The sequence below is a fragment of the Adiantum capillus-veneris genome, chromosome 20, assembly GCF_014529385.1.
Source record: "Adiantum capillus-veneris isolate H3 chromosome 20, ASM1452938v2, whole genome shotgun sequence".
Classification (NCBI taxonomy): domain Eukaryota; kingdom Viridiplantae; phylum Streptophyta; class Polypodiopsida; order Polypodiales; family Pteridaceae; genus Adiantum; species Adiantum capillus-veneris.
In genome coordinates, this window is record NC_140950.1 from 68,017,446 (window position 1) to 68,044,625 (window position 27,180).

The following is a 27,180-nucleotide window of genomic DNA, read 5'->3' on the forward strand; positions in this document are numbered from 1 at the left end:
TATTGAAGCGGAGGTAATCTATCCATGTTGAGACCATGCGACTAAAACCATGATGTCATCTGTCCATACCAACATGCTATATCGCCTTGTAGAGCCAGTTGTCGAGATGACTCCAGGGCAAGCCGAGCGTATCTGTCCCTGGGGAGATCCCATAGACCGTGCATAAAGGAAACTGATCTCGTCAATGCCTCCACCACGAGGGGGGGCGGCTAGCTCGGCTCGGATAATCTCCTGTGGTATTAAGGCCTTAGCCCGAATCATCCGAGCGATCATAGAGACCAGAGGCCTCTCCATACATCTCCATCCATCTGTGTTACCAGAACTCCTATGGTGGTCAACTGAGGGTACCCATACCTGAATTCCATAGAGCATAGCTGGAGTCACTAGAGTGTCAAAAAGCCAAAGCTTTGTTCGCAGTTCCTGAAACTGAACCTGCGAACACATCCTCTCCAGTCCTCCCAAAGCTGCATATGCTCTCGTCAGTCTAGTCTCTGATGCTCTCCTTAGTGAAAACACCAGTTCACCGAAGACTACCCCAAGATAGGTATACGCATCTGTGTACACCACAGTCTCCCGGCCATACATAAATGTGGGTGGCAACCTTCTGACCCACTGTGGTGTGGTGTTGAACACCATAACCTTGGTTTTCCCCAGATTGACCGACAATCCGCTGTCACGAGCAAATGTATGCAAAGCATCCAAATGACGTTGCATCCCCTCTGGGGAGTCAGAAATCAGCACAATATTGTCAGCATATAGTAACAGCGGAATCCATGTCCGTGCTAGATGAGCCCCCCTGTCCCCCTGACGCTCTACATAGTCCGAAAACTCATCCACATGCATCCCAAAAAGAGTCCGGGATAGGGAGCATCCCTGCTTTACTCCAATAGTGGAGTGAACCATGTCAGACATTCCCTCAGTGGTGCGTACCCGCCCCATCATTGTCCTGTATAGAGCCAGAATACCCCATATCAGCTCTGTAGGCACACCCATGTCCTGTAGTCTGTGTATAAGTCTGACTCTCGGCACTGTGTCAAAAGCTTTGCGGAAGTCCACAAAGCTACAATAGATTCTCTTGCCATGGTGTCTACCCTCCTCAATAATAGTTTTTAAGTGTCAGAATCTGGTCAAGAGTGGAGAAACCTCTCCTGAAACCTGCTTGCCCTAGTGCTCTTATGCCCTCTCGCTCTGCCAATCTACTCAGCTCTTGCTCAAGAACGGATGCATACAACCTAGCTAATGTGTGACCAACCACGATGGTGCGATAATTTATGAGAATCATCGGATCTCCCGACTTGAAAATAGGCACAATTGTTGACATACTCCAAGTCTCCGGGAAGCCTTCATACATGGCTCGATTAAACATCATAGCCAGGAGCTCTGCAAGCATATCTCTAGCATGGATGAAGTGCTCTCCTACTAGACCATCATGATCATGTGCTCTCCTTGTCTTCATCTTGTGAATGGCTTTCCTTACCCTCTCGGTAGAAAAGAAAGAACATGTCTCCGGGCATGTCTCTAGTGGGTCCAGCAGAGGTGGTTGCCCTGATGCTGTGTAGAGAGATGTGCCATATTCCCCCATGTCTCAGTGGAGGTGACCGCTGGCGGTGGTGAATGCTCGTGGAATAGCCTCCATTCTTCGCCTGAGTCCTAACTTATAATAGCTGATATAGATCCCGCTCTACCTGAGATAGATAGGCCCTTTTCTTTCGTCGCACTAGGCGGCAAAAGATAATCCGTGATTGTCTATGTGTGGTAATACCCGTGAGCACTTCCCTCTGTAATTTGATCCTCGTCTCTCTACACTCCTCATCATACCAACTGTTCTAGGGCATGTTCCCAGATCGTTTCCATGTGGGCTGGCTGTGGGAGTATGCCTCTGATGCTGCATCATGGAGCGTCTCTGTCAATATCTGAGTGAGTTCATCTAGTGCCGTCCCGGCTCCTGGGTGCATAGCTGCCTGTATATCTCATCCATATACACAGAATCCGTCTCCCTCATGAAGGTATACCAAGTGTGTGTGGGGACCTCTCCTAATGGAGTTGTGCTGAACTGAAAGATCAGGGTGAAAGTGCACGATAGCATGATCAACTGCTACTTTAACTGGCCTAGTACCCACCATTAAATCCTGAAAGAATGGAATGAGACCTAGCTGGGCCATAACATAATCCACTGTGCTGGCACCATGTCGGTGTGGAAAGCAAGTAAAACCTCCAGTTGTCGAAAATCTTTGTAGGCTATTCATAATGGCCAATCTGTGTGCGGTTCCCATATCTATCAAGTATTTGCCATATTAAGTGTATTCCTCATCTTGTGATAGTCTGGATAGACCCATCTCTGGGACGTCCAGCTCCCTAAGCATCTCTTCGAAAGTATCATAAAATATTGTCTGGTGGTGGGCAGCCCTAGCATTGAAATCCCCTAGTATGATAATGTCACCATCTTTGGAAAACTCCCATATGTCATTATCCAAAATAGCAAAGGGGGATTGTCCTCTAGGTGATGCATATACTGATGTACTAGAAGGAAAGTAACAAATAGCAATGTAGAGGTATTTGCCCATCTCTGCCCTGAGCCTCACCCACATGTACCCAGCATGTTCATCCTTGCGTGCTATATATATTAGTGGCTGCAGTTCCTCCCTGAATAGAACTGCCACTCCCCTTGAGCCCTGTCCTCGATGCTCTGATCTGGTCTCTTGTCTACAGGCTGTCTCCCATCTATATCCGCTCACCTGTGGCATGGATTGTCCAGGTGCTTGATGCGTCTCAGAGTAGAAAATGATCTCTCTCCCCGTGAAGCTATCCTCAAAGGCCCCTATATTAAGACGGAGTGACCCATTACAATTCCAGGTTGCCATCTTTAGTGTGGTCCCATAGGTCTCGCACCGTCACGCGGGGCGTCGCTCCAATATCACTACCTTTCCATCCCTATAAAAAGCAATCTTCCCCTTTTCCCTTGCTGCTCTTATTTCCGGCATTACTTCTTGCATATGAGCAATCTGCGAGAGGGTGAGGTCATCTCCAAGAAAGATGCAAGTCTTCTTTAGAGTCGGTCTCTTCTTCAAGAAGTCTTTCTTCGCTTCCATGGAGGGGAAGCAGAGAATGAGTGCCCTTTCCTTCGATGTTTCTCCGTTGCTCCCACTTTTCTTAGTGCCCACTCTCCAAGCCCTCGTATGCGTCTGCTCGTTGACCCCCACCAGAGTCATGAGTTCTTTCACCTCTTTATCTACATTATCTTGGTCTCTGAGGCCACATATCCTTACGTGTAAGGCCCGCACACGTCTCCTTTGCTCCTCTTCTAGTTTCAAGTTGATGATGGTTTGTGTGGGGGTGGGAGTTATTTCCTTGCCTTTCCCTTCTTGACAATCTCGATCCATTTTTCGGCCTTTTCTGCTTTTTGTTGGGTCTTTGTGATGACATCTACCCACGAGGTTGTCATTTCTTTTTGTTGCTCCTCACATTCTTTGATGGCCCGTACTTGTTCCTTAATCGTGAACCGCTCTATCTTATGTTACCGATGTGGTGAGTATGGGGCACTATCAAAGCAAGTGCCCCCTTTTTGAAGGATCTCCACCCTACCGACATTGCCTTGATGCAAAGGACCACTATAGCAAGGATTTCCTTGAGCAATGTGCTTCTACATCTGATCAAAATCAAAGCCAATCTGATAGCTATCAGCCCCACCCCTCAGCCACCACCTTCCACCAGTGTGGTCTGCCCTCAAGACATGCTGCAACTGACAGTAGAATCAGCCTGGGTCCTCATTTGGGCCCGGAGAGCAGCTTTAGTGTTGTCTCTTCCAACCACTATTTCCCTTCCACAATCTGTCAGGTCATCTGCTAGCAATAAGGCAGACGAAAGCTCTCTATCAACGGATGTTGATGATGCATTTGGAGGTAGTAGCAGATCTACAAGAGCTCAGGGCATTGGATATGGAAACAATTGACAAGCCCACCACCTGTTTCAACAAGTTTCTCTCTACGATATGCTTCGCTTGGATTCCAAATTCCAAAGTAATACTCTCATCATTATTCAATCTCTGTATCCAAGAGCAGGTCCAACTTGGGGGCATCTCCTTGTGCAACCTTTAGAGTCCTAAATTATCTCTTACACAGCTACGCCCCTCACTGATTATAGGAGCCCGCGTCTTGCAGTGGATCTATCTTTGGAAAGCAATCCTTTAATGTGATTGTGGACGGTGGGTCTGGAATCAACCTTATGTCAGAATTCGCTATGCTAGCCTTGGGTCTACTAGACCAGCTCCCTTAACAGTCACACTCGCTGACAAGGATGGTGTACCCATGGGTTTTGTTGAGCAGGTTCCATTGCAAGTTGAAGATCTCACTTTTCATATGGGTTTTGTGGTGGTGCGCCTTCCTCAAGTAGAGGGTGGCTTCCCTCTCTTGATTGGCCAACCTTGGCTAAGGTACGCTAAGGCTCTACATGAGTGGGAAATGATGCTATGTGGATTGCCACACCAAGTTGTCCTCCCTATTAATCCTGATGAGAGTGTAGACCCTCCTGGACTTGTGCTAATTCTTTCTATCTTTTGTGGTGCGTATGCCCTATCAACTACCTTTTCTTTTGTGTTAATTTTTCCAATTTAACGCTTCTCTTAGTGCTAGGCTTCATTATGGCTGAGTCTGCCCTTGATCTCCGGAGTCATGACAGAAACTCAGCACTCTGAACTTTGTGTTGATGTATGCTCATGTGTGTGTGCGTGTGGTGTGTGTTGTGTTTGGGAGCATATGTTTGTACCTAGTTCTACACCCACTATTGGGCACTGACGACGTTAGTGGGGATGTCGTGGTATTTAGTCAATACTATGCATGATGGAGCTGATGGTTATATTGTCTCGTGGGTGACTACCATGAGTCTATACCTTGCACTTTCCTTCAAGGGTGAATCTGGGTATATCCTGGATTCATCTAGGTATATTTTTTAGTCGTATAGCGGACATGCAAACCTCACATTGTGAAGTTTTCGTCGGAGTTACGACCAGTTGATATTGTGCTAATTCTTTCTATCTTTTGTGGTGCGTATGCCCTATCAACTACCTTTTCTTTTGTGCTAATTTTTCCAATTTAACGCTTCTCTTAGTGCTAGGCTTCATTATGGCTGAGTCTGCCCTTGATCTCCGGAGTCATGACAGAAACTCAGCACTCTGAACTTTGTGTTGATGTATGCTCATGTGTGTGTGCGTGTGGTGTGTGTTGTGTTTGGGAGCATATGTTTGTACCTAGTTCTACACCCACTATTGGGCACTGACGACGTTAGTGGGGATGTCGTGGTATTTAGTCAATACTATGCATGATGGAGCTGATGGTTATATTGTCTCGTGGGTGACTACCATGAGTCTATACCTTGCACTTTCCTTCAAGGGTGAATCTGGGTATATCCTGGATTCATCTAGGTATACTCTCATGATGATGAGTTATTGGAATGGCTAGCAGTAAGTGAAGTAATCCCTTGTTATGGGGTGACCATCTAGCCACCTAGCTCCCAATGCAAGGAGTGATCAGAGGTTTTCTAATCAAAGTGCCTTCAATTTCAATTATCAGAGGTCTAGCGTCATTGCCGCACTGCCCAATCTATGCCTCCATGTGCCCTTGCCCACTAGTCACATAACCCACCCAAAGGTTTCTATTATCCCCAAGTCTCTTGATGATTCCCTTCGACCACCTCTGTATCTTTGGAGACTAGAAGGAAGAGTTGTTACTAAATTGAAACTTCAATTGAGTAGTCTAATAATTGTTGCCTAATCAATCGATTTGGTGATGATAAAGATATTCGAGACAAGCAAAAAGAAGTAGATAAAATACTTCAACCAGAAGTCATATTGCAACTGTAAGATAACCTCTTTCATAGCAATAAAGTTTCATATAAGTATTCAGTTAAGTTTAAGAAGTATTCTTTTGATGAAGCAAAATGGATGATGGAACCTCATATTAGAATTTTCACTCCTTGGTTGAGGATTACAACCATACGCACAGGTTGAGTAAAGAACAAGACATCGATGTGTAAACATGTTTAATGAAGTCAAACCTTTCTCTCTTTAATTGTCTTCATTCTATGTAATGATATTTGTATGCATACAATGTTTACACGCTTGCAGCAAGTCTGTACTTCTCGAGCACCCAATAGTGTTGCATACTATTGTGAAATGGTGTATGGCTATTAGCTTAAACAATATGCTTGCGGCAACTACGTTCTCTTAAGCACCAAATAAAATAGGTAACTATTTCGGAATTGTGTTTAATGCACTAAGTGAATCCAATGCAATATGTTGCCTTCTCCCTCTCCCTTTATATGTCCATAGTCAAGGATGACTATGATGTAAGGGCGGGTTGATGTCATAAGATTTAAATTCTAATAAGCTTAAAATCTTTTTGTTTAAAAGATATTCCAATTACTTAAAGATATTTTAAAGCAATAAAAAGAAAAAATTTATGCTAAGCGAGTAATTTCTTTCTCTTTAGCCTAAAGAGGGAAAATGTCCATATCTTACTTTAAACGGGTTATAAAGTAAGCAGGAATGATAAATCCAGGGCTAAAATAATAAAGAGTCCCTAGAACATTCACAAGCCGCTATGTTTTGGTTAAAGGGTTTTTGTTGGAACATAACAACCTGAAAATGACCTTAAGACGACAATTTTAATGTTCAAAAAGCCCCTGGTAAGATGGGGGATTGGACAGGAGAATGTCAAAAGCTCAAGGAATGTCCATTGTGATGTAGAAAATTATTTAAGAAACTTGTCATAATTTTATTTGGGCTCAAAATGACATTCGAACCTCGATTCCAGTATCTTGGAAGTAGTACAAAAATGGCACATGAATGTCAGTTACAAGGGAGATGTGGACTAGCTTGAACATGGCTTGAGGATCCCTAATTATCTATGCACACACACCTCTTTAAAGAGGAGTGGTGGATACTCCTCAAGAGGAAAGTAGTGGGTAAAGAAGTAAAGGAACAAAAGTGGTTGAACTGCCAAAAGAGACTTAGTAAAACTATTTTTGAAATATCTCACGATAGAGAGCTAATCTTTAAAAACAGTTCGCAATGTAGACAAGAACGGCAAGATCTACAACTTCTATGTTGAACACTTGTTCAATAGAGAGGTGAAAAACAAAAAATACTCCTGCACAGGAGACTAATTATAGCTTGCAAAGTAAGGTTTCTCCATTTCAAAAAGGCTCACTCTTCTTCTTCTTCTTCTTCCCTCTCTCTCTCTCTCTCTCTCTCTCTCTCTCTCTCTCTCTCTGCCACAAAGATCTCCATAGCTACTATGCCTTCACAAAGCACGGTTATTACCCAAGAGCTAGACAGATTTATGGTTTATTTTTGCATACATTTAAAATCATCAATTCATAATGGAAAGTCCTTTTTTTTTGGAGAGGGGGGGGGGTTTCGATCTCATGAAATCCAGCGTTTTACACTGTGTCAATGTTAATTTCCGTTTGTCTTGAATCTCTCTCATTAATAAATTGATTAATTAGGCAGCAATTATCAGATTGATCAATTGCAACTTTCAATTTTGTTACATAATTTAACGTATTTATACATCAATGTCTTGTTCTTTACCCAACCTATGCGTATGGTTGTATTCCTTAACTAAGGAGAGAGAGTCCTTAAGTTGGGGTTTCATCATCCATTTTGCATCATCAAAAGAATAGTTCTTAGACTTATTAAATACTTACGGAAAACTTGATCGCCGGAAGGAGGTTATCTTCATGTCGCATAATGACTTCTTATTGGAGTAGTTTGTTTTTTTCAAATTCGGAAGAATCTTCATGTATGGGCTTTGTAGGAGGAATTCCCGTATATGGCTTTAATAAGCTAATAAGCTTTAATTTCTCCGATGAATTAGAACAGGGAGAAGACGATGAAGGTGGTGTCCTCTGTCTTCGTCTTCTGGATGATCTTCTATGATCCTATTTATGCTTGGTTTTACACTAGGAGGAGGGCTTAACCCATCTTCTTGAAGGGGCTACCTCATCATACGATGAATTTTTGCTCTTGCTATCACTCTGTTTAGAGTCGGTTGCATGATTAGTCCTCATCTTTCGTATAGGAGAGTTGAAGCTGATCTACTCCTCTTTGATGCATCAGCAACTCTATTACATGCAGGAAGACTACGTCCACGAGGTGATACACTTGCAATTGATTAATCTAATAACTATTGCCTAATTTATCAATTTACTGATGATAACGATATTCAAGGAAAGCAAAAAATTAACATCGACACAATGTAGAGGGCCAGATTTCATGAGGCTAACCCCCCCTCCAAAGGACTTTCATTATGAATGGGCAAAAAAGGGCACTCAACCGCAAGCAACAAAGGGGGAGAAGCTTTCATGACTTCCCACGGTGTGGCCATTACTTCCAGAAACAGCTGGTTTCACCGTTATGAGCCAGTTATTGAAAAAGCGCTTGTGGGGCGAAAGGCCAAAGGAGGACCCCTTTTCTTGCCTATAGGTTCTTATGGCCCAAAGGACTTCAAACAAAGGCACTTTTTGGAGTCGTAGAGAAATTATAACTATATGCAAATTAACCATGAATCTGTCAAGATTTTTGGTAATTAACGTGCTCTGCGAAAACTTAAAACTTCAGAAAACAGGGAATTAGAAGCTATATTTTTCCCAATCTTCTTTTGTAATATCGACCTCCTTCTCACAGGCATCCGATTATGCAACTGCGGTAACCCTGCGAAGAGGGAGAGAGACCGGAACTGGATGTCATTACCAACAGACACGGATGGGAGACCATGGCTTGCCACCTTAGAGGGACTCCAATGAAGCCTCCTCACCCAAACTGCTCTCGCGGGAGGAGAAAGGAATCCTGATTGCTGAGGTCGATTATTTTTGCACGACCTCCATCATACATATATCAGCACCAGTCATGGAGGAGTTCAGAGAAGTTGGTGACCTTTCAGGTTAACCATTTTGTGGAGTGGGCAAAGTCATGGATGTGCAGATCTTGGGCTACTATCAGACAGAGCTTTTGACCCCAGATATGGTTACGATTTGACCCCATATATGGTTGCCAGGGTGCTTCCGATGAGTTTTCTTGCTCTTATAGTCACTCGGGCACACCTTCAACGGTGGCGCCATGGATTCAATCTGACAGTTGATACTATGCCAAGAAGGTCTTAATCTGCTTATCTGGTCTGTGATGAGAGTACATCCCCCCACTTCCTTGGCTTGGCAATCATTGGTAGCTTTCTTAAGTCCACACGGGTTGTCGCTTCAGTTGTTGCCAAGAGAGTGGTTGGGATCCCTACAATTTGAGTTCTTGTATGTGACCCAGACGATCGCCACCCCTGGCATCTAGGAAAAATGAGTAAGATTAATCCCTTCTTGACATAACTGTTAGTGCTCCGTTTCCTCCACAGACTCCAAAGATTTCTCTTTGAACAGTGCATGCATCATATGTGAACGTGCAAGCTTTGTTGAGTCAATGACAAACTCTTTTGCTACTGTAATTCTGACAATTGCAAATCTCAAGCTTGATTTATTTATATGTAGGTGAATGGTTTTCGAAGAGGCATATTGAATGTATCAATGGAACCATCCTTACTGCGAACTGCAGTTGTAAAAGGTGGCTCCAGTAGACGTATCAAACTTGATAACAGTCCTGGCACTGATGAGGTAATAAATTTTTGTTCCGAGAACTTTTAATTCACTTTTCAGTTGCAAAATTTTCCTAGTTTATATGTGATATGTGGATTGTGCAGACATATGTTGAAGGCTACCTACAGGCCATGCTTGACACTTTATATCAACAACACTACTTGAAGGTGAAGGTGGTCGACGATCAGGTGGGTAGCTTTGTTGAGGTGGTACCTGTGGAAAATTAAACAAGTATCAAGGGAAATTATCCCAACTTCTTTTTATGATCTTCCACAGGTTCTTCTAAAGAACTTGCCACCTAATAGTGCTCTTGTTGATGAGATAATGGGAAGCGTCAAAAGCTTTCTTGTGAGAGAGGGCCTTCTAGTAGGTGAAGCATCAGCTACAGCCATTCACTCTTGGCGTAGATTACAAGGAGAAAATGTAAGTCAAAAGCAATCTCTCATTTGATGTTATTTGGACATAAAGGCATATAACTCAGGCTGGTTGCTTTATGATGTCTCATCAGGATAAGCGGATTATTCCAGCAGTGGCTGCCTTATCTGAGCAGCTTTTTGTGATCTTTGCTGTGCGTGCATTGCGTAATCAAGCACGATCCTGGTTTTCCTGGGGGGAGAATTCGAGCAGAATCAAAAACCCAAGTTGGAACCCTTTTATCAAAAAGGACGCTGATGAAAAGGATCAGCCTGATACCGACAAATCAAGAGGAATGAAAGGCATTTTGTTTAGTTTTATCCTCTCTAGTGCAATGGCATACATCGATGGAAGGCTATGTAGGCATATTCCGAACACATTGGCAAGACGGGTTGTGAGTGGGTTCTTGCTAAGTTTTGTGGAATGAAGGTGCTGAGTGAGTATACATCTGGCCTACAAATCTTTCAGAAGGATAACGAGCACTTCAAAAGATCTGGATGCATGTACTGGTTGGGAGCAACAAGGAATGTGTTAAAAGCATGCTTTGATCAGTTTTGGGATCCAAAAACCCAAGGGACTTGCATGTCAGCTTTCAGCACAGGGAAAATTCTACAGAGCTGCCCTCCACGTCAAATTTCGGGGAATCCTTTGGCCAGTCCCAGAGATCATAACCTATGCCTGTAAGCACATAGGCACTTAAGGAAACATGCAATGGACGTGCATTGAAGAGATGGGAAAGTGGAAACATATTTTGGGGAAAAGAGCCACCCCTATGAAGATAAATCCAAAGGAGTTACTCTGACACTCGAGAGGAGCACAGAGAGGTAGGATGGTATTCTATCCTGGTGGATTCAGTCTAAGCACTTCATAAGTATGTAAAGACAATAGAGAGAGAGAGAGAGAGAGAGAGAGAGAGAGAGAGAGAGCAATCCAATTATGAAAAGGAGTTGCCTGAAACTGAATGGGTTTTATGAAAGAGTATTACATTTCTTACCGTTGCTTTTCGTTCCAAACAAAGGGAAAAGGGCAGAAGTCTTCTACGTTTGGAGTCTGAAAGAGTCTAAAGGTGTGGATCTCACTGAATAATGAACCATTCCGGCTCACGGAAAACAGCGGAATTAGACCTCATAGTCAGATCTTCTCAACAAATATGTCTAGACTCAATACTCTAATCAATTTGCCTGATTATCTGATAGAATGGTCTCACCCCTGTAATGTGATTGTTCTGTGATACTGTCTTCATGGGTCATCCCAGCATATTCAATGAACCTGAAGTATTTGTCTGATTATCTGATAGAATGGTCTCACCCCTGTAATGTGATTGTTCTGTGAGACTGTCTTCATGGGTCATCCCACCATATTCAATGAACCTGAAGTATCCAATGACAAAGATTTTACCCACACTTGTTTTAAAGAAACTATGGAGAGGATCCCCAAGCATTTATATATAGAATATTCTTTTTGATGGTACCATGATCTAAAAAAGCAAATGCATGTTCAATGCAAAAAGGGAAAGAATTAGTCATAAGATAAAAGCACTACTACATATTGTACGGAGAGACGATCATGCTAGATGCATGTGGGTGAGGCTGAGAGCTGACACAGGCCGATTTCTATACATTGCCATATGTTACTTCCCCCCCCCCCCCCCCCCCCCCAGTACGTCGGTCTATGCTGCACCCACAGAGGACAGTCGCCTTTCTCTATACTAGATGATGATATATGGGAGTTTTCTAGGGATGGTGATATCATCCTCCTAGGGGACTTCAATGCCCGAACGGGCAACTCTCAGACAATCTTCTACGACACTTCAGATGAGATGCTTAGAGAGCTGGATGTGGGTGACACGGGCTTGACAGATGCTCACATGATACAGAGCAGACGGAGTATGGGAGATAACGACCACACATGGGTTAGCCATACTTAATGGGTTACAGCGATCTCGTGGAGCAGCCGGTTTCACATGCTTTCCACACAGACACGGGGCCAGTGCAGTGGACTATGTTATGATACAGCCGAGCTTTATTCCTTGTATTCAGAATTTCATAGTGGGAGCCAGACCAGTGTGTGTAGCAGTGGATCATGCTCTTTTGACACTGTCCGTTTCATTTCAGTATAGTACATCCCAGACATCGGGAGGCAGGTCACATACCCATTATACATTTACACCAGAGACTGACTCGATTTATACAGAGGAGATCTATAGCCGTCTATGCACATTTAGTCCTTGTCTCTCAATGGAGGAGTGCACTACTTTACTGACTGAGACACTGCATAATAGTTGGTATGATGAGGAGTACAAAGAGATGAGAGCCCAGCTCTAGAGAGATCTTCGTCTGGGAGTCCTCACTTACAGACAGTCTCGAATGGCTTCCCGGCGCCTTGTGCGACGAAAGAAACGAGCTTACTTGGCCCAGATGGAGCGAGACTTGTATCGGCTGTTCTTGAGTAGAGACTCGGGAGAGGCATGGCAATTCTTTCATGAGCACTCCCCTCCCCCAATGATTACTTCTCCTGATGCGTGGGGCCAGTATGCGACATCGTTATATACAGTTCCTGGACAGGAACCCCTTCCTGAGGGATGGTGAAGACGTGTTGTGTGTATAGTCTTTCTACTCTAGACGACGATGTTGGACCATATATGAAGAAGATAAATCATGACCCAAGAGCTACTCCTGATATGTACAACCATAAAGAGCCACCAACGGCTCATAAATGTCAGCCATCTAAACCTATCCCCAAACTGAGTGGTGGTGACCTGGCCACGATGTCCACTAGACCACCGTCCGTATCCCTATTGCCACGTGTCACTGCCTAGCCCAGAGAGTCCGTCTAGTGTGAACCAGCCTAGACCAACTGTACTAACTGTGTCTCCTGTGAAAGTGACATTGTAGCCTGCTATAGGTTGCCCGCCACAAGACCGCTCACCGTCTCGGTGAGAGAACCAATTAAAACCGCTAATCGACCGCAAAGAAACCACTACTGCACATCAGTGTCATTATAAAAATATTGCCCAGTCATCCAAGAGAAAGATTAGTCGCCACACCACCCAAAGCATCAGTCTCTGAAGGTGAAGCCATCAAATAAATGGTGGAGCCCTGCTGTATGTGGGCTCTCCTGTCCGTAATTGGGCCGCCTGGGAAGGGACCATCCACCTGCTGCTGGCCAGAGGGTAGCACCTGTCCTGTAGTGTATAGAGGACGTCGAGTAACACAGCCATGGCGGTGTGCTCCAGCAATACCGTCGCAGCAAGGAACGCTCTGCATCTGAGGCAATGCTGACGACTGAAACCCCTGAGGATCATCATAGGCTGGGTTGCAGTATTTTCATGTAAGATCAGTTCTCTAAATCCTTGTACCTGAGCTTGAAGGTCATTAATCACTTGAGACTTTAACTTCAATGCCTGTGCGAAAATAGTAGCATCCCAATCGGCGATGGCGCTCTCAACAACTCGCAGAGATCCCTCCATAGTTGCGTAAATAGTTGCGTGACGCTGGTGTGTAGCTGCCAACCGCTCTGCTCCAAGCTCAATGGTGGCAATGGCTTGCGTGGACTCCTGCAGTATATCCTCAGATAGGCGAAAAAGTGATGTAGAGTCCGATACTGTGGAAGATCCTGTAACAGTGTCAGGCGGGAGAGGGCAGGCGAGTGGTATTGCTGATGGCACTGGGGTGACAAGTGGCACAGCTCGTGGTGGACTAGGAGCATTCCTCTGTGGTGGAGTAGAGACGGTTGGAGTGGCTGCAGCGGGACTAGGCATTGGAGAAGAAGCAACTTCAACTGGGACTCGGGAGTTAGTCACTGTGGTAGGAGTAAAAACAACAACAGTAGCGAGAGGAACACACATTGTAGAAGCCACAGTTGTAACATGCATAGTGTCATCTACAGTGCCTAAACTTACCATCGAACAAGCAATTGGAGTATGCGAAGAACGTCGAATAGGTTGCTTTCCTCGAAGCTGCTGGCTTTCCAAAACTGGCAGTGATATTGAAGATTCTATTGTGTCCTCCACTACTTTCGCCCTCTCTTTCTTTGGCTTCCCAGGTAGATCCATTGTCTGTTCAATAGCTTTCCCTTTTGCCTTAGAGCTTTTACGCCACATCCATGGGACTAACATGTATGTTAATGACCTAGGCCAACATGGGAGCTGCAAAGCATTGAAAGCTAGATTGCACAGATTGCACTTGAGCTCTGAATCTTTTTGCCCGTGACTGTAAAGAGGTAAATAGAATTTGATGAAAGCCACACGGGATGGTGTGGATGAGGCAGTATAGGCCTTCGCAGTGCGAGAACATAGTAGGCACGTCACATCTGCCCTTGCTTACTTTAGCAGCTCTGACCAAAAAGTAGTACTTGCAAATGGGCCAGAGCTTTTTATTTCTTGAATAGTCAGCATGACTAGTACTAAGAGCTCTTTGCATGCTTCAATGGTCGCATCTTTCGAAAGTTGTGAATAGGTTCTCGTATCCGGTTTTACTGCAGGAAAGGTTGTCATCCCCAAAGCTTGACCAATGCGTGTAGCCGTCAGTGGGTGCCCTCTTACTTTGAGAAAAAGCTTGAGAACCTCATGCACCATATCCATGGGAATATGAGTAGGTAGATCGGCCTCTGCTAATGCTGACAGACCTAGCGTATGTAGCTGATCTTTTGATAAAACTTCTCAAAGAGACGGATGAGGCTGCTGCAAATGGAAGTTCAAAGTGAATTTGGTTTGAGTTTTAAAGGAAGGATGCTGAGAAATTTGATGGCTCAGTACCTGGGTGATGCCCTTCTTCTATTTATTTTTCACATCATCTTCCTGTTGGCTAGAAGACTCTGAGTCAGAGTCGGACGCTTTGTAACTTCATCACTGTGATCAGTGGAGGACAGATCAGTGAGGCCATGGCTGGAGGTTTCCGCGTCTTCTTCCTCTGCAGAACTTCGGGATGTTTCAATGGGCCTCTGTTGAGACAAGGCTTTCTTCCTAGCTTGTTTGCTTGTACCAGCCATCGTGTAGTGTTCTTAAAAATTTCAAACCTGAAAAGCGTGAGTCGGAGATTGTTGAATAGGTCCTGTCTAAAAAATGTGTAGCTGCCTGAATCAGATCAGTATAGAAGAGCAGGAGCAGCTTTCGGTGACATTGAAAGCTCACAGGGGCAGTGTGCTCCCCACAGATGTAGCGCTCTGGTCCGTGTGCAAGGTTAACCCTACTCCCAGATGTAGTACTGCACTTGATTACGCAGGGAAGAAGAGGGTGGCGATAGATTGCAGGAGGTGCGATAGCAGAGAGGGATGAGGGTATAGCGAGAGGTATTAGAGAGGGGACTATGTAAGGGCGAGGGAGGGGTGGTGAGGGACGAAAGAGTTTTAGAGGGTAGGGGGGAGGAATTAAGGGTAGGGGCGAGGGGGGTTTTAGAGGTAGGGCGAGGGAAGTAGAGGGTACGGGTGAGGGGGGTTTTAGAGGGTAGGGGCGAGGGAGTTTTAGAGGGTAGGGGCGAGGGGGTTTTTAGAGGGTAGGAGCAAGGGAAGTAGAGGGTAGGGGCGAGGGGGGTTTTAGAGGGTAGGGACGAGGGAGGGTTTAGAGGGTAGGGACGAGGGGAGTAGAGGGTGGGATTAGGGAGGGATGGTGAGGGGCGAGGGGATAAGAGGGTAAGGGCGAGAGTAGATAGGGGGGCGAGGGGCGGTTAGGAGGCAAAGGTATAGTGCACGAGAGAGAGAGAGAGAGAGAGAGAGAGAGAGAGAGAGAGAGAGAGAGAGAGAGAGAGAGAGAGAGAAAGGAGAAAGGGAGAGATAAAAAGTTGTAACATGCCACCAGCATAAAAAATTTGCCTGCTTCCTTTAACTAGGATGTGGATCAGAAAAGTTAGAGCAACCAGCTTCGAGCAAACTTGCATGTAATTGTAAGAGAGGGGAAGAGCAATGAAAGGAGCATGGCAGCAGAAGTGAAGCGTGCTGAAAGAGTGTTACGAAAGAGATTGCACAAGAAAGGCAAGGAACTAGATGTGTGTGCGTGAGAGCTCACCAAAAGAGAGAGAGGGGAAGGGAGATACAGCAGAGCAATTTGAAGTGTTCGGAACAATACCAAAATTCAAGGATCTATCCGACGAGAGTTGAACCTCCGACATTCAACAAAGCCGTGAGGACAGAGAGGCAGTAGAAACAAACCGAGCAATAACACTGGATCATAGTAGGACTCCAAAAACCCAATTCTATCAATGAGAGGAGAGCAAAAATGATGCACTTTGTCAAACAAGGAGAATTTTAAAGATAGCACCGATTACAACTGAGATGAGAACTGACATGAGGAAGACTTGAGAAGAGGGAAAATGGAAAGCAGGAGAGAGCTAAGGACGGGACAGTCATAAGGTTATTGGTGGGAGGGATAACATAACCAGATTTCTAAAGAGTAAGGGCAAGTGAGTGATAGCACTTAATTCTTGATCTATTTACCAGTGGCAAGGGAACCCCTGCCAGAGTGACTAACTGGACAGCCCCCTGTGGCAAAATCTCTTGTACCATGAATGGCCCTTGCCAGGCTAGAACTAGCTTCTTAGCATTTTTTAGATATTTAGCTTGATAGAGTAGCACCACTGTTCCTTGCGTTATTTTCGGCTTTCTGAGATGGCGATCATGCCACGCTTTGCGACGAAGTTGCTCGGCTTGCAAAGCATGTGAAGTCAACATCGTGCTTTCTTCCAACATTGAGAGACAAGAGAGGTTTGCGGAAGCAATCCCCGTTGTGGCGCGAACGCTTCCCACTCTTGCTCAACCTAAGTTGAACTCATATGGTGCAATTGCTTCTAGACCAAAAGCTAGCTGGAATGGGGTGTGGTTAGTGGTTGCCTTGAAGGAGGTGCGATAAGCTCAAACTGTGCCAAGGATAGCCTGAGCCCAAGAAGTTGGATGTAGGTGACAAGCTTTCCTGAGAAGCGCGAATAGCACTTTGTTAGTGCATTTGCTCTAGGATAGTAAGGCAAGATTTGCGATGAAAAATCTTGTAGTTCGTGAGGAGTGTGGAGATCAGGTCGTTGACGAAATGACTACCTCGATCATTGGTGATTTTCAGAGGGCACCCAAACCTGCAAAAAAAATATTCCATACAAAAATTTTGCGACAGTGGCAGCTGTACAGTCGATGGTAGCCACCACTTCGGCCCACTTTGCTGCATAATCCGTTGCTATCAAGAGATACTTACGATTGCCGGGTTGAGCAGGTGGAGTAACTAGACCAACAAAGTCCAAGCCCCATCGCTCAAAGGAAAACCACGCCATAGATACCTGCAGAGGGCGATTGGATTGCTTGCTAGGCTTGGACGCACATCGCTGGCAAACATCACAAATCTTGACATGAGCAGTAGCATCTCTAAATACATAGGGCCACCGTAAGCCGGTCTATAAGATTTTTTGCTCCGTGATGTGACCAGGGTAGTGGCCACCTGTACGACCACTATGTGCATCCTCCAGAATATGGTCTACTTCATGAGGGGAGACGCACCTGCGCAGCACACCATCTGGCCCAGATTTGTAGAGCTGTCCACCAATCAAAGAGAAGGGTCTAGACTTCAGCAAGAGTCTTCTTTTTTGCAAAGGAGAAGCATTCTCAGGATATAGGCTAGTAGAGAGCAAATGTAACACATCTCCATACCATTTTGGGGTCGTGTCGACCTTAAAGAGATGACTATCCGAAAAGTCATCATCAACCCCAGTATCGGGCTCACCTGTATGTATGCGAGATAGATGGTCCACCATGACGTGCCGCTTGCCTGGACTAAGAACTACTTCGAACTCGAATTCCAGACTCTTCCTGCAACTTGGGGTTTATTCAGAAGATAGCGTAGCGCATGATGATCCGTGATGATAGTGAAGTGAACCCCTAACAAGTAATGACGAAATAAAGAATACACCATAGCCAAACCTTCCCTTTCGGTGGTGCTGTAGTTGCGCTCTGCTTTGGTGAGCAGGCGACTTGTATAGTGAACAGGGCGATCCAGGTTGTACTCCTTACTAGGCTGAGTCAACACAGCACCCACAGCCAGTTGACTGGTATCAGTCTGCACATGAAAAGGGAGAGACCAATCTGGAGCCACTAGAATAGGTGCTTCAGTGAGGCGTTTTTTAGGTATGCAAATGCTTCAATCTCAGGTTTTGACCATTGGAAGGATACAGTAGCACTAGTGAGTCGGGTCAATGGTTGAGCCACCTGTGCATACATTCGTATAAACCTGCAATGATAGCCTGTGTGGCCCACAAAGCTCTGAACACCTTTCAGGTTGATGGGAGGTGGTAACTTCAAGATGGCCACGCTCTTCTCTTGGTCATGCGCTAAACCTTTGGCAGACACCACATGGCCTAGAAGTGTGCCCTCAGTGACCAAAAAATGACATTTGTTAGAATTGAGCTTTAGACGTGCCTCTCTGCACCTGAGAAAGACAGCAGAGAGCTGAGCGAGGTGCTCCTCTAGATTTTCCACTGGGGTTGAACATTGAGCACCTGAGAAGGTCGAAAAATCGTCCATGAAGATGCGAAGATGATCCGTAAGTAAAGGACAGGATATGAGATATACTGCTCGATCGAAGGAGGGTGGAGCGTTTTTCAACTCAAACGACATTCTAGTGTAGATAAAAATACCCAGGGAGTCATGAAGGCCTTTTTAATTTGATCACTTGGATGGATGTCCAATTGATTGTATCCACTGAACCCATCCATGAAACTGTACAATACATGCCCTGCTACATCTTCTAGCACTCGCTCAGTGAAAGGTGTGGGAAAACTATATGGGATAGTTACCTCGTTCAAAGCACGATAATCGATGCACACACGGATTTTATTGGACTGCTTCTTAGGCGCTATCACCATGGGTGATAACCACTTAGAGTGCTCCACAGGTACAATGATCCCTACCTCTTGCATTTTTTCGAGCTCTAACTTGACGCCTCTGCATACTTTGGGTTGAGCTTGTAAGCTCGGCCTCTGACAGGCTTAGCCCCTTCAACCAGAGGGATAGTGTGGACACCCAATTCTAGTGGGATCCCTTCCAAATCCTTGTAGGACCAAGCAAAAACATCTTTAAAAGAGTGTATAAAAGAAACTATCTAATCAAGTAATGCAGGATGCTCCCATAACCAAGCTGCTAAGAGGACGTGCTGAGGATTGTCAAGGTCGCCCAGGTTGACTTCTTTGACCAAGTCAGGAGGTGTAACTGGGGAGGGTGCTTCAGAAGATGAAAAATGAGTTGCCTCTTGGAGCTTCAAGACATCATGGGCTGGTGTTTGATCGATTGGAAACTCTGCATACTCCTCTTGTAACCATCCTGGTGAAAGCTCCTCGAAGGGTAAGTCTTCAGACACAGAGATAGCAGAGTGCTTTTGACTGGGTAGGGCGTTAGACCCCGCGAGATGTTAGAGGAAGCGGTGGAACATTAGCGAGCTCATGCAGCGGAGATTTCTTTCCCCTTCTGTGATGTGTTATAGGTTCACCGAGGCCGACGGCTTCCATCAGAGGAACACTTGAATCATGGACATCAGGGACTAACGCACTTACTTCTTCGACTGGCACACTTTCTGTTGTAAGGCTTGGGACACTTGTGTCCGCCTGAGGAGCTGGGAGAGAGAGTGTTACAGGCACAGGTGAGGCTTGAATAGAGAGCAGATAGCACGGCATCGATGTGGTAGCTTCCAACCACTGCAGCCGGTCTTCGTCAGACCCGTCAGGTGGGATGGGTTGCTCAGGGTCGAGGTTGGACTGTACTGACAATGAGCTGTGATGAACCACTAGATCCATACCTCCTTCGAGTCGAATTGGTTGCATGGGGGAGCCAGGAGTATGTATTCACATGGCGTCGTTTCCCCAATCATGAAGTGCCTTAGTATGCCGCAACCAAGGTCTACCAATAAGCAAAGGAAATCCTCCCTCCACCTGGGGAAGACTGACCACCACAAAATCCAAGCTAAATGTGAAGTCTTGTACCTTCAGAGGCACCTTATCTACTATGCCCACTAGATAGACTGTCCTCTGGTCCGCCAATGTAACAGTGAATGGAGCAGGGTGGGTAGGCTGCAGACCTAAGCCAACATAGTAAATTCTGGCATCAAATTGATTCTAGATCCACCATCCACTATGACGCCTAAGAAATGATGCCCAAGAATAGACACAGTGAGACGAGGACTTTTGTAGTCGCACCGTGATCGCCAAAATGAGAGCACTTGTAGCGCGGATAATGTGTCGTGCTCTCTACAGTGGGTGCTCCTCAATGCAATGTGCGTGACAATCTCACACAAAACAGACTGAAAACAAAGGAACAATAGATAACAACTGAGCTCACAGAGACACAACAGCAGACCAGAACATATGACTCGACTATCTCAAAGAACCGATACAGACTCTGGCGTGGCAGCACACTCAGCTCCAGCCCAGGACTCACAGGTACAACGGGGGTGTCGAGGCTCAGATGTGTAGGGATGGTGAAGACGTGCTATGTGTATAGTCTCGCTACTCTAAACGACGACGTTGGACCATATATAAAGAAGATAAATCATGACCCAATAGCTACTCCTCATATGTACAACCATAAAGAGCCACCAACGGCTCATAAATTTTAGCCATCTAAATCTATCCCCAAACTGAGTGGTGGTGACCTGGCCACGATGTCCACTAGACCACCGTCCGTATCCCTGCTGTCACGTGTCACTGCCCAGCCCAGAGAGTCTGTCCAGTGTGAACCAGCCTAGACCAACTGTACTAACTGTGTGTCCTGTGAAAGTGACACTGTAACCTGCTACAAGATCCTACAAAGCCATGCCCACCTACCAGCACCTTCTTTACCACTAAGATGGTAAAGAGAGCCATTGACAGGATGAGGACCAGCTGGGCATATAATCATGATGGTCTAGTAGCAGAGCACTTTATACATGCTGGAGATATGCTGGTAGAGGTTCTTGTAGTGTTGTTCAATCCTGCCATGTGTGAGGGGTTGTTACCTGAGACTTGGAGGTTGTCTACTATTGTGCCTATCTTCAAAGCAGGTGATCCTACAGAGCCTGGGAATTACCGCACTATTATGGTTGGGCACACATTGGCACGGTTGTATGCATCCATTCTTGAGCAGCAGTTGAGTAATTGAGCAGAGGGTGAGGGTGTACGAGCAAAGGTCCGGGCCAGTTTTAGGAGGGGTTTCTCCACTCTTGATCATATTCTGACACTCAGAGCCATTATTGAAGAGGGCAGGTCACACGGGAGACGGATTTATTGTAGCTTTATCAATTTCCGCAAAGCATTTGACATGCTACCAAGAGCTCGATTGATGCACAGACTGCAAGAGATGGGGGTGCCCATAGTGTTGATTTGGGGGATTATGGCTCTATACAGATTAGTGATGGGACATGTACGCACCCCGGAGGGGATATCTGATTTAGTTCACTCCACCATTGGGGTGAAACAGGGTTGCCTATTGTCTCGTCTCCTACTGTATTCGGTATGTATGTTGATGAGGTGTTTGATTACATTGACAGAGAGGGTGATAGAGGTGCCCAGCTGGCAGGGACGCGGATCCCATTGTTGTTATGTGCTGATAATATTGTGTTGATCTCCGACTCACCAGAGGGTTTGCAGCGACAGTTGGATGCATTACATAGTTTTGCAGAGGATAGTGGATTGTCTATAAACCTTGGTAAAACCAAGGTTATGGTGTTTAACACCACATCACTGTGGATCAGGAGATCAGCACCGACTTTCACATATGGTCAAGAGATTGTAGAGTATACAAATGCATACACTTACCTTGGGGTTGTCTTCACTGGGCCGAGGTTTTCTTTGGGGAGAGCAGCAAAGACTACACTGACTAGAGCTTATGCGGCCTTGGGAGGCTTGGAGAGAATGTGTTCGCAGGTTCAGTTCCAAGAACCTCGGACAAAGTTATGGCTCTTTGATACTTTAGTAGCCTCAGCTATGTTGTATGCGGTGTAGATATGGGGACCTTCAGTAGGCCAGGATGGTTGGAGACGTATGGAGAGGCCCTTGGTATCTATGATCTCTCGACTGATTAAAGCCAAGGCCTTCGTACCCCACGCTATCATTCAAGCAAAGCTAGCTGCCCCTCCTATGGAGATTGAGGCGCTTACCAAATTAGTCTCCTTTGTGCACAGCTTGTGGGATACTACTAGAGACAGATATCTAGACTGGCCCTTGAGTCTTCCAGACAGTTAGCTCTTCAGGGGGACACTTCATGCTGGTTGCACAGATGACATCATGGTTTCATATGCATGGCTTCACCATGGACAAGCTGCCCCCTTTCCAGTACTCTCTTCAGACACCCTCGATGTCTCTTACACAGGTGGAGGTTACTAGACTCATTCGTCAAGACTGATCCAGCTGGATACCAAGAGGACATGGATAGAGCCGCCACAGGAATTGGGCGCGAAGATGGCTTTCTATAGAGAGCATCTTCTCCACCTCATAGCAGATGGGTTTGTGATTTGACCCAGCTACATGGATACACATATGTCTCATGGTTTGCGGTGTGCCATTGGTCAGATACGCACATCCTCACATCAGTTGGAGATTGAGACTGGTAGATTCAGAGGGATACCATCAGACAACAGGATATGCCGCTTATGCCAGCTAGAGCCAGAGACAGAGCTACATTACATATGTCATTGCACAGTGTACTATGTGATTCGGGACCGTTTCCACTACTTGTTTAGAGAGGGTGTCAGTCCTTTCTTTAGGGTCATGAGTTATGAGGAACGGAGATGTCTTGGGCTATATCTACTTGAGTTACACAGATATAGAGACACTTTATTGGGGAGAGCTAGAGAGAGACAGTCCCAGAGACAGAGTATAGATTTCTTTTCACTAGATGTGGGACAGCCAGAGGAGCAGCCATCACTTTAGAGCTCGGCCCACACTCATACGACCACTACCGGCACTCTCATTGATCGAGCACTGGAGCTACAGAGATCCAGACGGCCACAATTGAGGAGAGGGACTACACAGCATCGACAGAGACTACAGCAGAGGATTCAAGCCATACTCTCTCAACATCCAGAGTGCAAATGAGGATGGATTCTAGTAGTAGTAGTATTTTTGTTCTAGTCTTTTTGTACCCAAACATGGTATCAGATTCACAATTTTGTAACAGTTTGGTCTCATAGGTCATTTTGGCCTTTTGAAGACGATAATGTAACATTTCATTTCATCTCTCTCTCTCTCTCTCTCTCTCTCTCTCTCTCTCTCTCTCTCTCTCTCTCTCTCTCTCTCTCTCTCTCTCCTGCTATATTGTATCATAGTGACACTTATCCCCACTTTGTACCTTTGTGGCATTATACCATTGCTCAACTTACCAGCCATCTATAGGAGTCGGTAGTACTCCTATCTCAGTTTCTAGTTTGTAGTTTTCTTTGTTTGTACCTAGACTTGGTACTAGACTCACCATTGTAATCAGTTTGGTCTCATAGGTCATTTTGGCCTCTTGTAGACTTTAATATATCATTTCATTTCATCTCTCTCTCTCTCTCTCTCTCTCTCTCTCTCTCTCTCTCTCTCTCTCTCTCTCTCTCGCAGGTTCAGTTCCAGGAACCTAGGACATCTCTTTGATACTTTGATTGCCTCTACTATGCTATATGGGGTGCATGTTTGGGGACCTTTTGTAGGCCAGGATGGTTGGAGGCGTATGGATAAGCCCCTGGTATCTATGATCTCTCGGCTGATTAGAGCCAAGGCTTCCGTACCGCACGATATCATTCGAGCTGAATTAGCTGCACCCCCTATGGAGATTGAGGCGCTTACCAGATCAGTCTCCTTTGTACACAGTCTGTGGGATACTACCAGATACAGATATGCCAGGGTAGCTCTAGAGTCCTCCAGACAAGTAGCTCTTAATGGGGATACATCATGCTGGTATGCACAGATGGCATCATGGTTTCAGACACATGGTTTCACCGTGGACAGGTTGCCTCCTTTTCAATACTCTCTTCAGGCACCCATGAGGTCTCTGACGTGGGTAGAGATTAATAGACTCATTCGTCAAGATCTGATCCAGCTGGACACCACGAGGACATAGATATAGCCGATACAGGAGTTGGGCACAAAGATGGCTTTCTATAGAGAGCATCTTCTCCACCTCACGGGGGATGGGTTTGTGATTCGACCTAGCTATATGGGACACGCATCTTTCTCATGGCTTGCGTTGTGCCATTGGCCAGATACACACGTCCTCACATCAGCTCGAGATTGAGACTGGCAGATTCAGAGGGACACCAGCAGATAGCAGGATATGCCGCTTGTGCCATCTAGAGCCAGAGATAGAGGTGCATTACATATGTCATTGCACAGTGTACTATGAGATACGAGGCCGTTTTCATTGTCTATTCAGAGAAGGTTTTGGGCCTCTATCTAGGGTCATGAGTTATGAGGATCAGAGATGTCTTGGGCTGTATCTACTTGAGTTACATAGGCATAGAGAAACTTTACTGAGGAGAGCTGAAGAGAGACAACCCCAGAGACAGATCACAGATTTCTTTACACTAGATAATGTACACCCAAAAGAACAGACAGAGGAGCAACCAACAGTGGAGAGGTCTGCCCGCACTACTGGCATTCTCATAGACCGAGCATTGGAGCTAGGGAGATCTAGACAACCCCGATGGAGAAGAGGAGCTACACAGTTTCGAAGTAGGCTACAGCAAAGATTCGAGCCATACTTTTTCGTCGTCCAGAGTGCAGATGAAGATGGATCTCTATGAAGATGGATCTCTACTTCCCTCCCATATTGTCTACCCATTGTACGGCTTAGTTCACACATTTCACGCCTTTCACTTTTCACACCTATCAGCTTAGCTTAGGACTCCGCAATATTTATATTTTGTTATCATAGTTTAATTTATTTTCTTAATCTGACTTCGTATCAGATACACCGCATTGTAACTTTCTGATCTCATAGGTCACTTTGGCCTTTTGAAGACGTTAATATAACATTTCATCTCTCTCTCTCTCTCTCTCTCTCTCTCTCTCTCTCTCTCTCTCTCTCTCTCTCTCTCTCTCTCTCTCTCTCATTCATCTTTCCCCCACTTTCACTCTCACTACAACATTTTGTTCAAAGCCTCTCTCTCTCTCTCTGTAGCACTTGAGTAATTGGGCAGAGGGTGAGGGTGTACGAGTAGAGGGTCAGGCCGGTTTCAGGAGGGGTTTCTCCACCTCTTGATCATATTCTAACACTCAGAGCCATCATTGAGGAGGGCAGGTCACATGGAAGACTGATTTATTCTAGCTTTGTGGATTTCCGCAAAGCATTTGACATGGTACCGAGAGCTTGATTGATGCGCAGACTACAGGAGATGGGGGTGCCCATAGAGTTGATTTGGGGGATTATGGCTTTGTACAGATCAATGATGGGACATGTATGCACTCCGAAAGGGGTATCTGATTTAGTTCACTCTACTAATGGGGTGAAATAGGGATGCCCATTGTCTCCTACTCTATTTGGTATGTATGTTGATGAGGTGTCTGATTACATTGACAGAGAGGGTGACAGAGGTGCCCAGCTGGCAGGGACGTGGATCCCATTGTTGTTATATGCTGATGATATTGTGTTGATATCTGACTCACCAGAGGGTATGTAGCGACATTTGGATGCACTACACAGTTTTGCAGAGGATAGTGGGTAAAACCAAGGTTATGTTGTTTAACACCACACCACAGTGGATCAGGAGATTAGCACCTACTTTCACATATGGCAGGAGATTGTGGAGTATACAGGTGCATACACTTACCTGGGGGTAGTCTTTACTAGGCCAAGGTTTTCTTTGAGAAGAGCTGCAGAGACTAGACTAACTAGAGCTTAAGGATTGGAAAGGATGTGTTCGCAGGGTCAGTTACAAGAACCTAGGACAAAGTTATGGCTTTTTTTATTCTTTGGTTGCCTCTACTATGCTATATGGGGTGCAGGTTTGGGGACCTTCTTTAGGCCAGGATGGTTGGAGACGTATGGAGAGGCCCTTGGTATCTATGATCTCTCGGCTGATTAGAGCCAAGGCCTCCGTACCGCATGATATCATTCGAGCGGAGTTAGCTGCCCCCCCTATGGAGATTGAGGTGCTTACCAGATCAGTCTCCTTTGTACACAGCCTATGGGATACTACCAGAGATAGATATGTCAGGTTGGCCCTAGAGTCCTCCAGACAACTAGCTCTACAGGAGGATACATCATGCTGGTATGCACAGATGACGTTATGGTTTCAAACACATGGCTTCACCATGGACCATGGACATGTTGCCTCCTTTTCAGTACTCTCTACAAGCACTCTTGATGTCTCTGACACAGTGGAGATTAGTAGACTCATTTGTTCCGGATCTGATCCAACTGGACACGAGGAGGACATGGATAGAGCCGGTACAGGAGTTGAGCACGAAGATGGCTTTCTATAGAGAGCATCTTCTCCACCTCACAAGGGATGGGTCTGTGATTCGACCTAGCTATATGGACACACATCTTTCTCATGGTTTGCGTTGTGCCATTGGCCAAATACGCACATCCTCACATCAGCTCAAGATTGAGACTGGCAGATTCAGAGGGATACCAACAAATAGCAGGATATGCCGCTTATGTCGTCTAGAGCCAGAGACCGAGTTACATTACATATGTCATTGCACAATGTACTATGAGATACGAGGCCGTTTTCATTGTCTATTCAGAGAGGGTTTTGAGCCTCTATCTAGGGTCATGAGTTATGAGGATCAAAGATGTCTTGGATTGTATCTACTTGAGTTACACAGGCATAGAGACACTTTACTGAGGAGAGCTGGAGAGAGACAGTCACAGAGACAAATTACAGATTTCTTTACACTAGATATTGGACACTTAGAGGAGCAACCAAAGGAGCAGCCACCATTGCAGAGCTTTGCCCGCACTCATACTACCACTACTGGCATTCTCATAGACTGAGCATTGGAGCTAGGGAGATCTAGATGACCGCGATTGAGGAGAGGAGCTACAGAGTATCAACGGAGACTACATTAGAGGATTTGAGCCATACTTTCTCGACATCCAGAGTGCAGATGATGATGGATCTCTACCATATCTTCGTCCCCCCTCCCCCCCCCGCCCCCCCCCTTTGCTTCTCTCATTGCTCTACACATTGTACTGGGCACCTTTTGTATTAGC

General features: G+C 45.6%; 1 protein-coding gene and 1 pseudogene across 3 annotated transcripts in view; both read left to right on the forward strand.

The window, feature by feature from the left end:
• Positions 1-27,180, forward strand: part of LOC147432665 (vacuolar protein sorting-associated protein, putative (DUF1162)) — a 303,484-nt gene that overhangs the window by 266,592 nt on the left and 9,712 nt on the right. For 2 of the 3 annotated variants that reach the window (XM_086492512.1, XM_086492511.1), the window contains 4 exons: positions 9,529-9,651; positions 9,738-9,821; positions 9,910-10,056; positions 10,142-10,973. In XM_086492512.1, coding sequence (XP_086348638.1) covers positions 9,529-9,651; positions 9,738-9,821; positions 9,910-10,056; positions 10,142-10,474 — 687 coding nt within the window. In that variant the 3' untranslated portion in view covers positions 10,475-10,973. Of the gene's footprint in view, positions 1-9,528; positions 9,652-9,737; positions 9,822-9,909; positions 10,057-10,141; positions 10,974-27,180 lie in introns of those variants that run through there. The other variant, XR_015185565.1, reaches the window with a different exon arrangement.
• Positions 19,371-23,135, forward strand: LOC147432667 (uncharacterized; annotated as a pseudogene).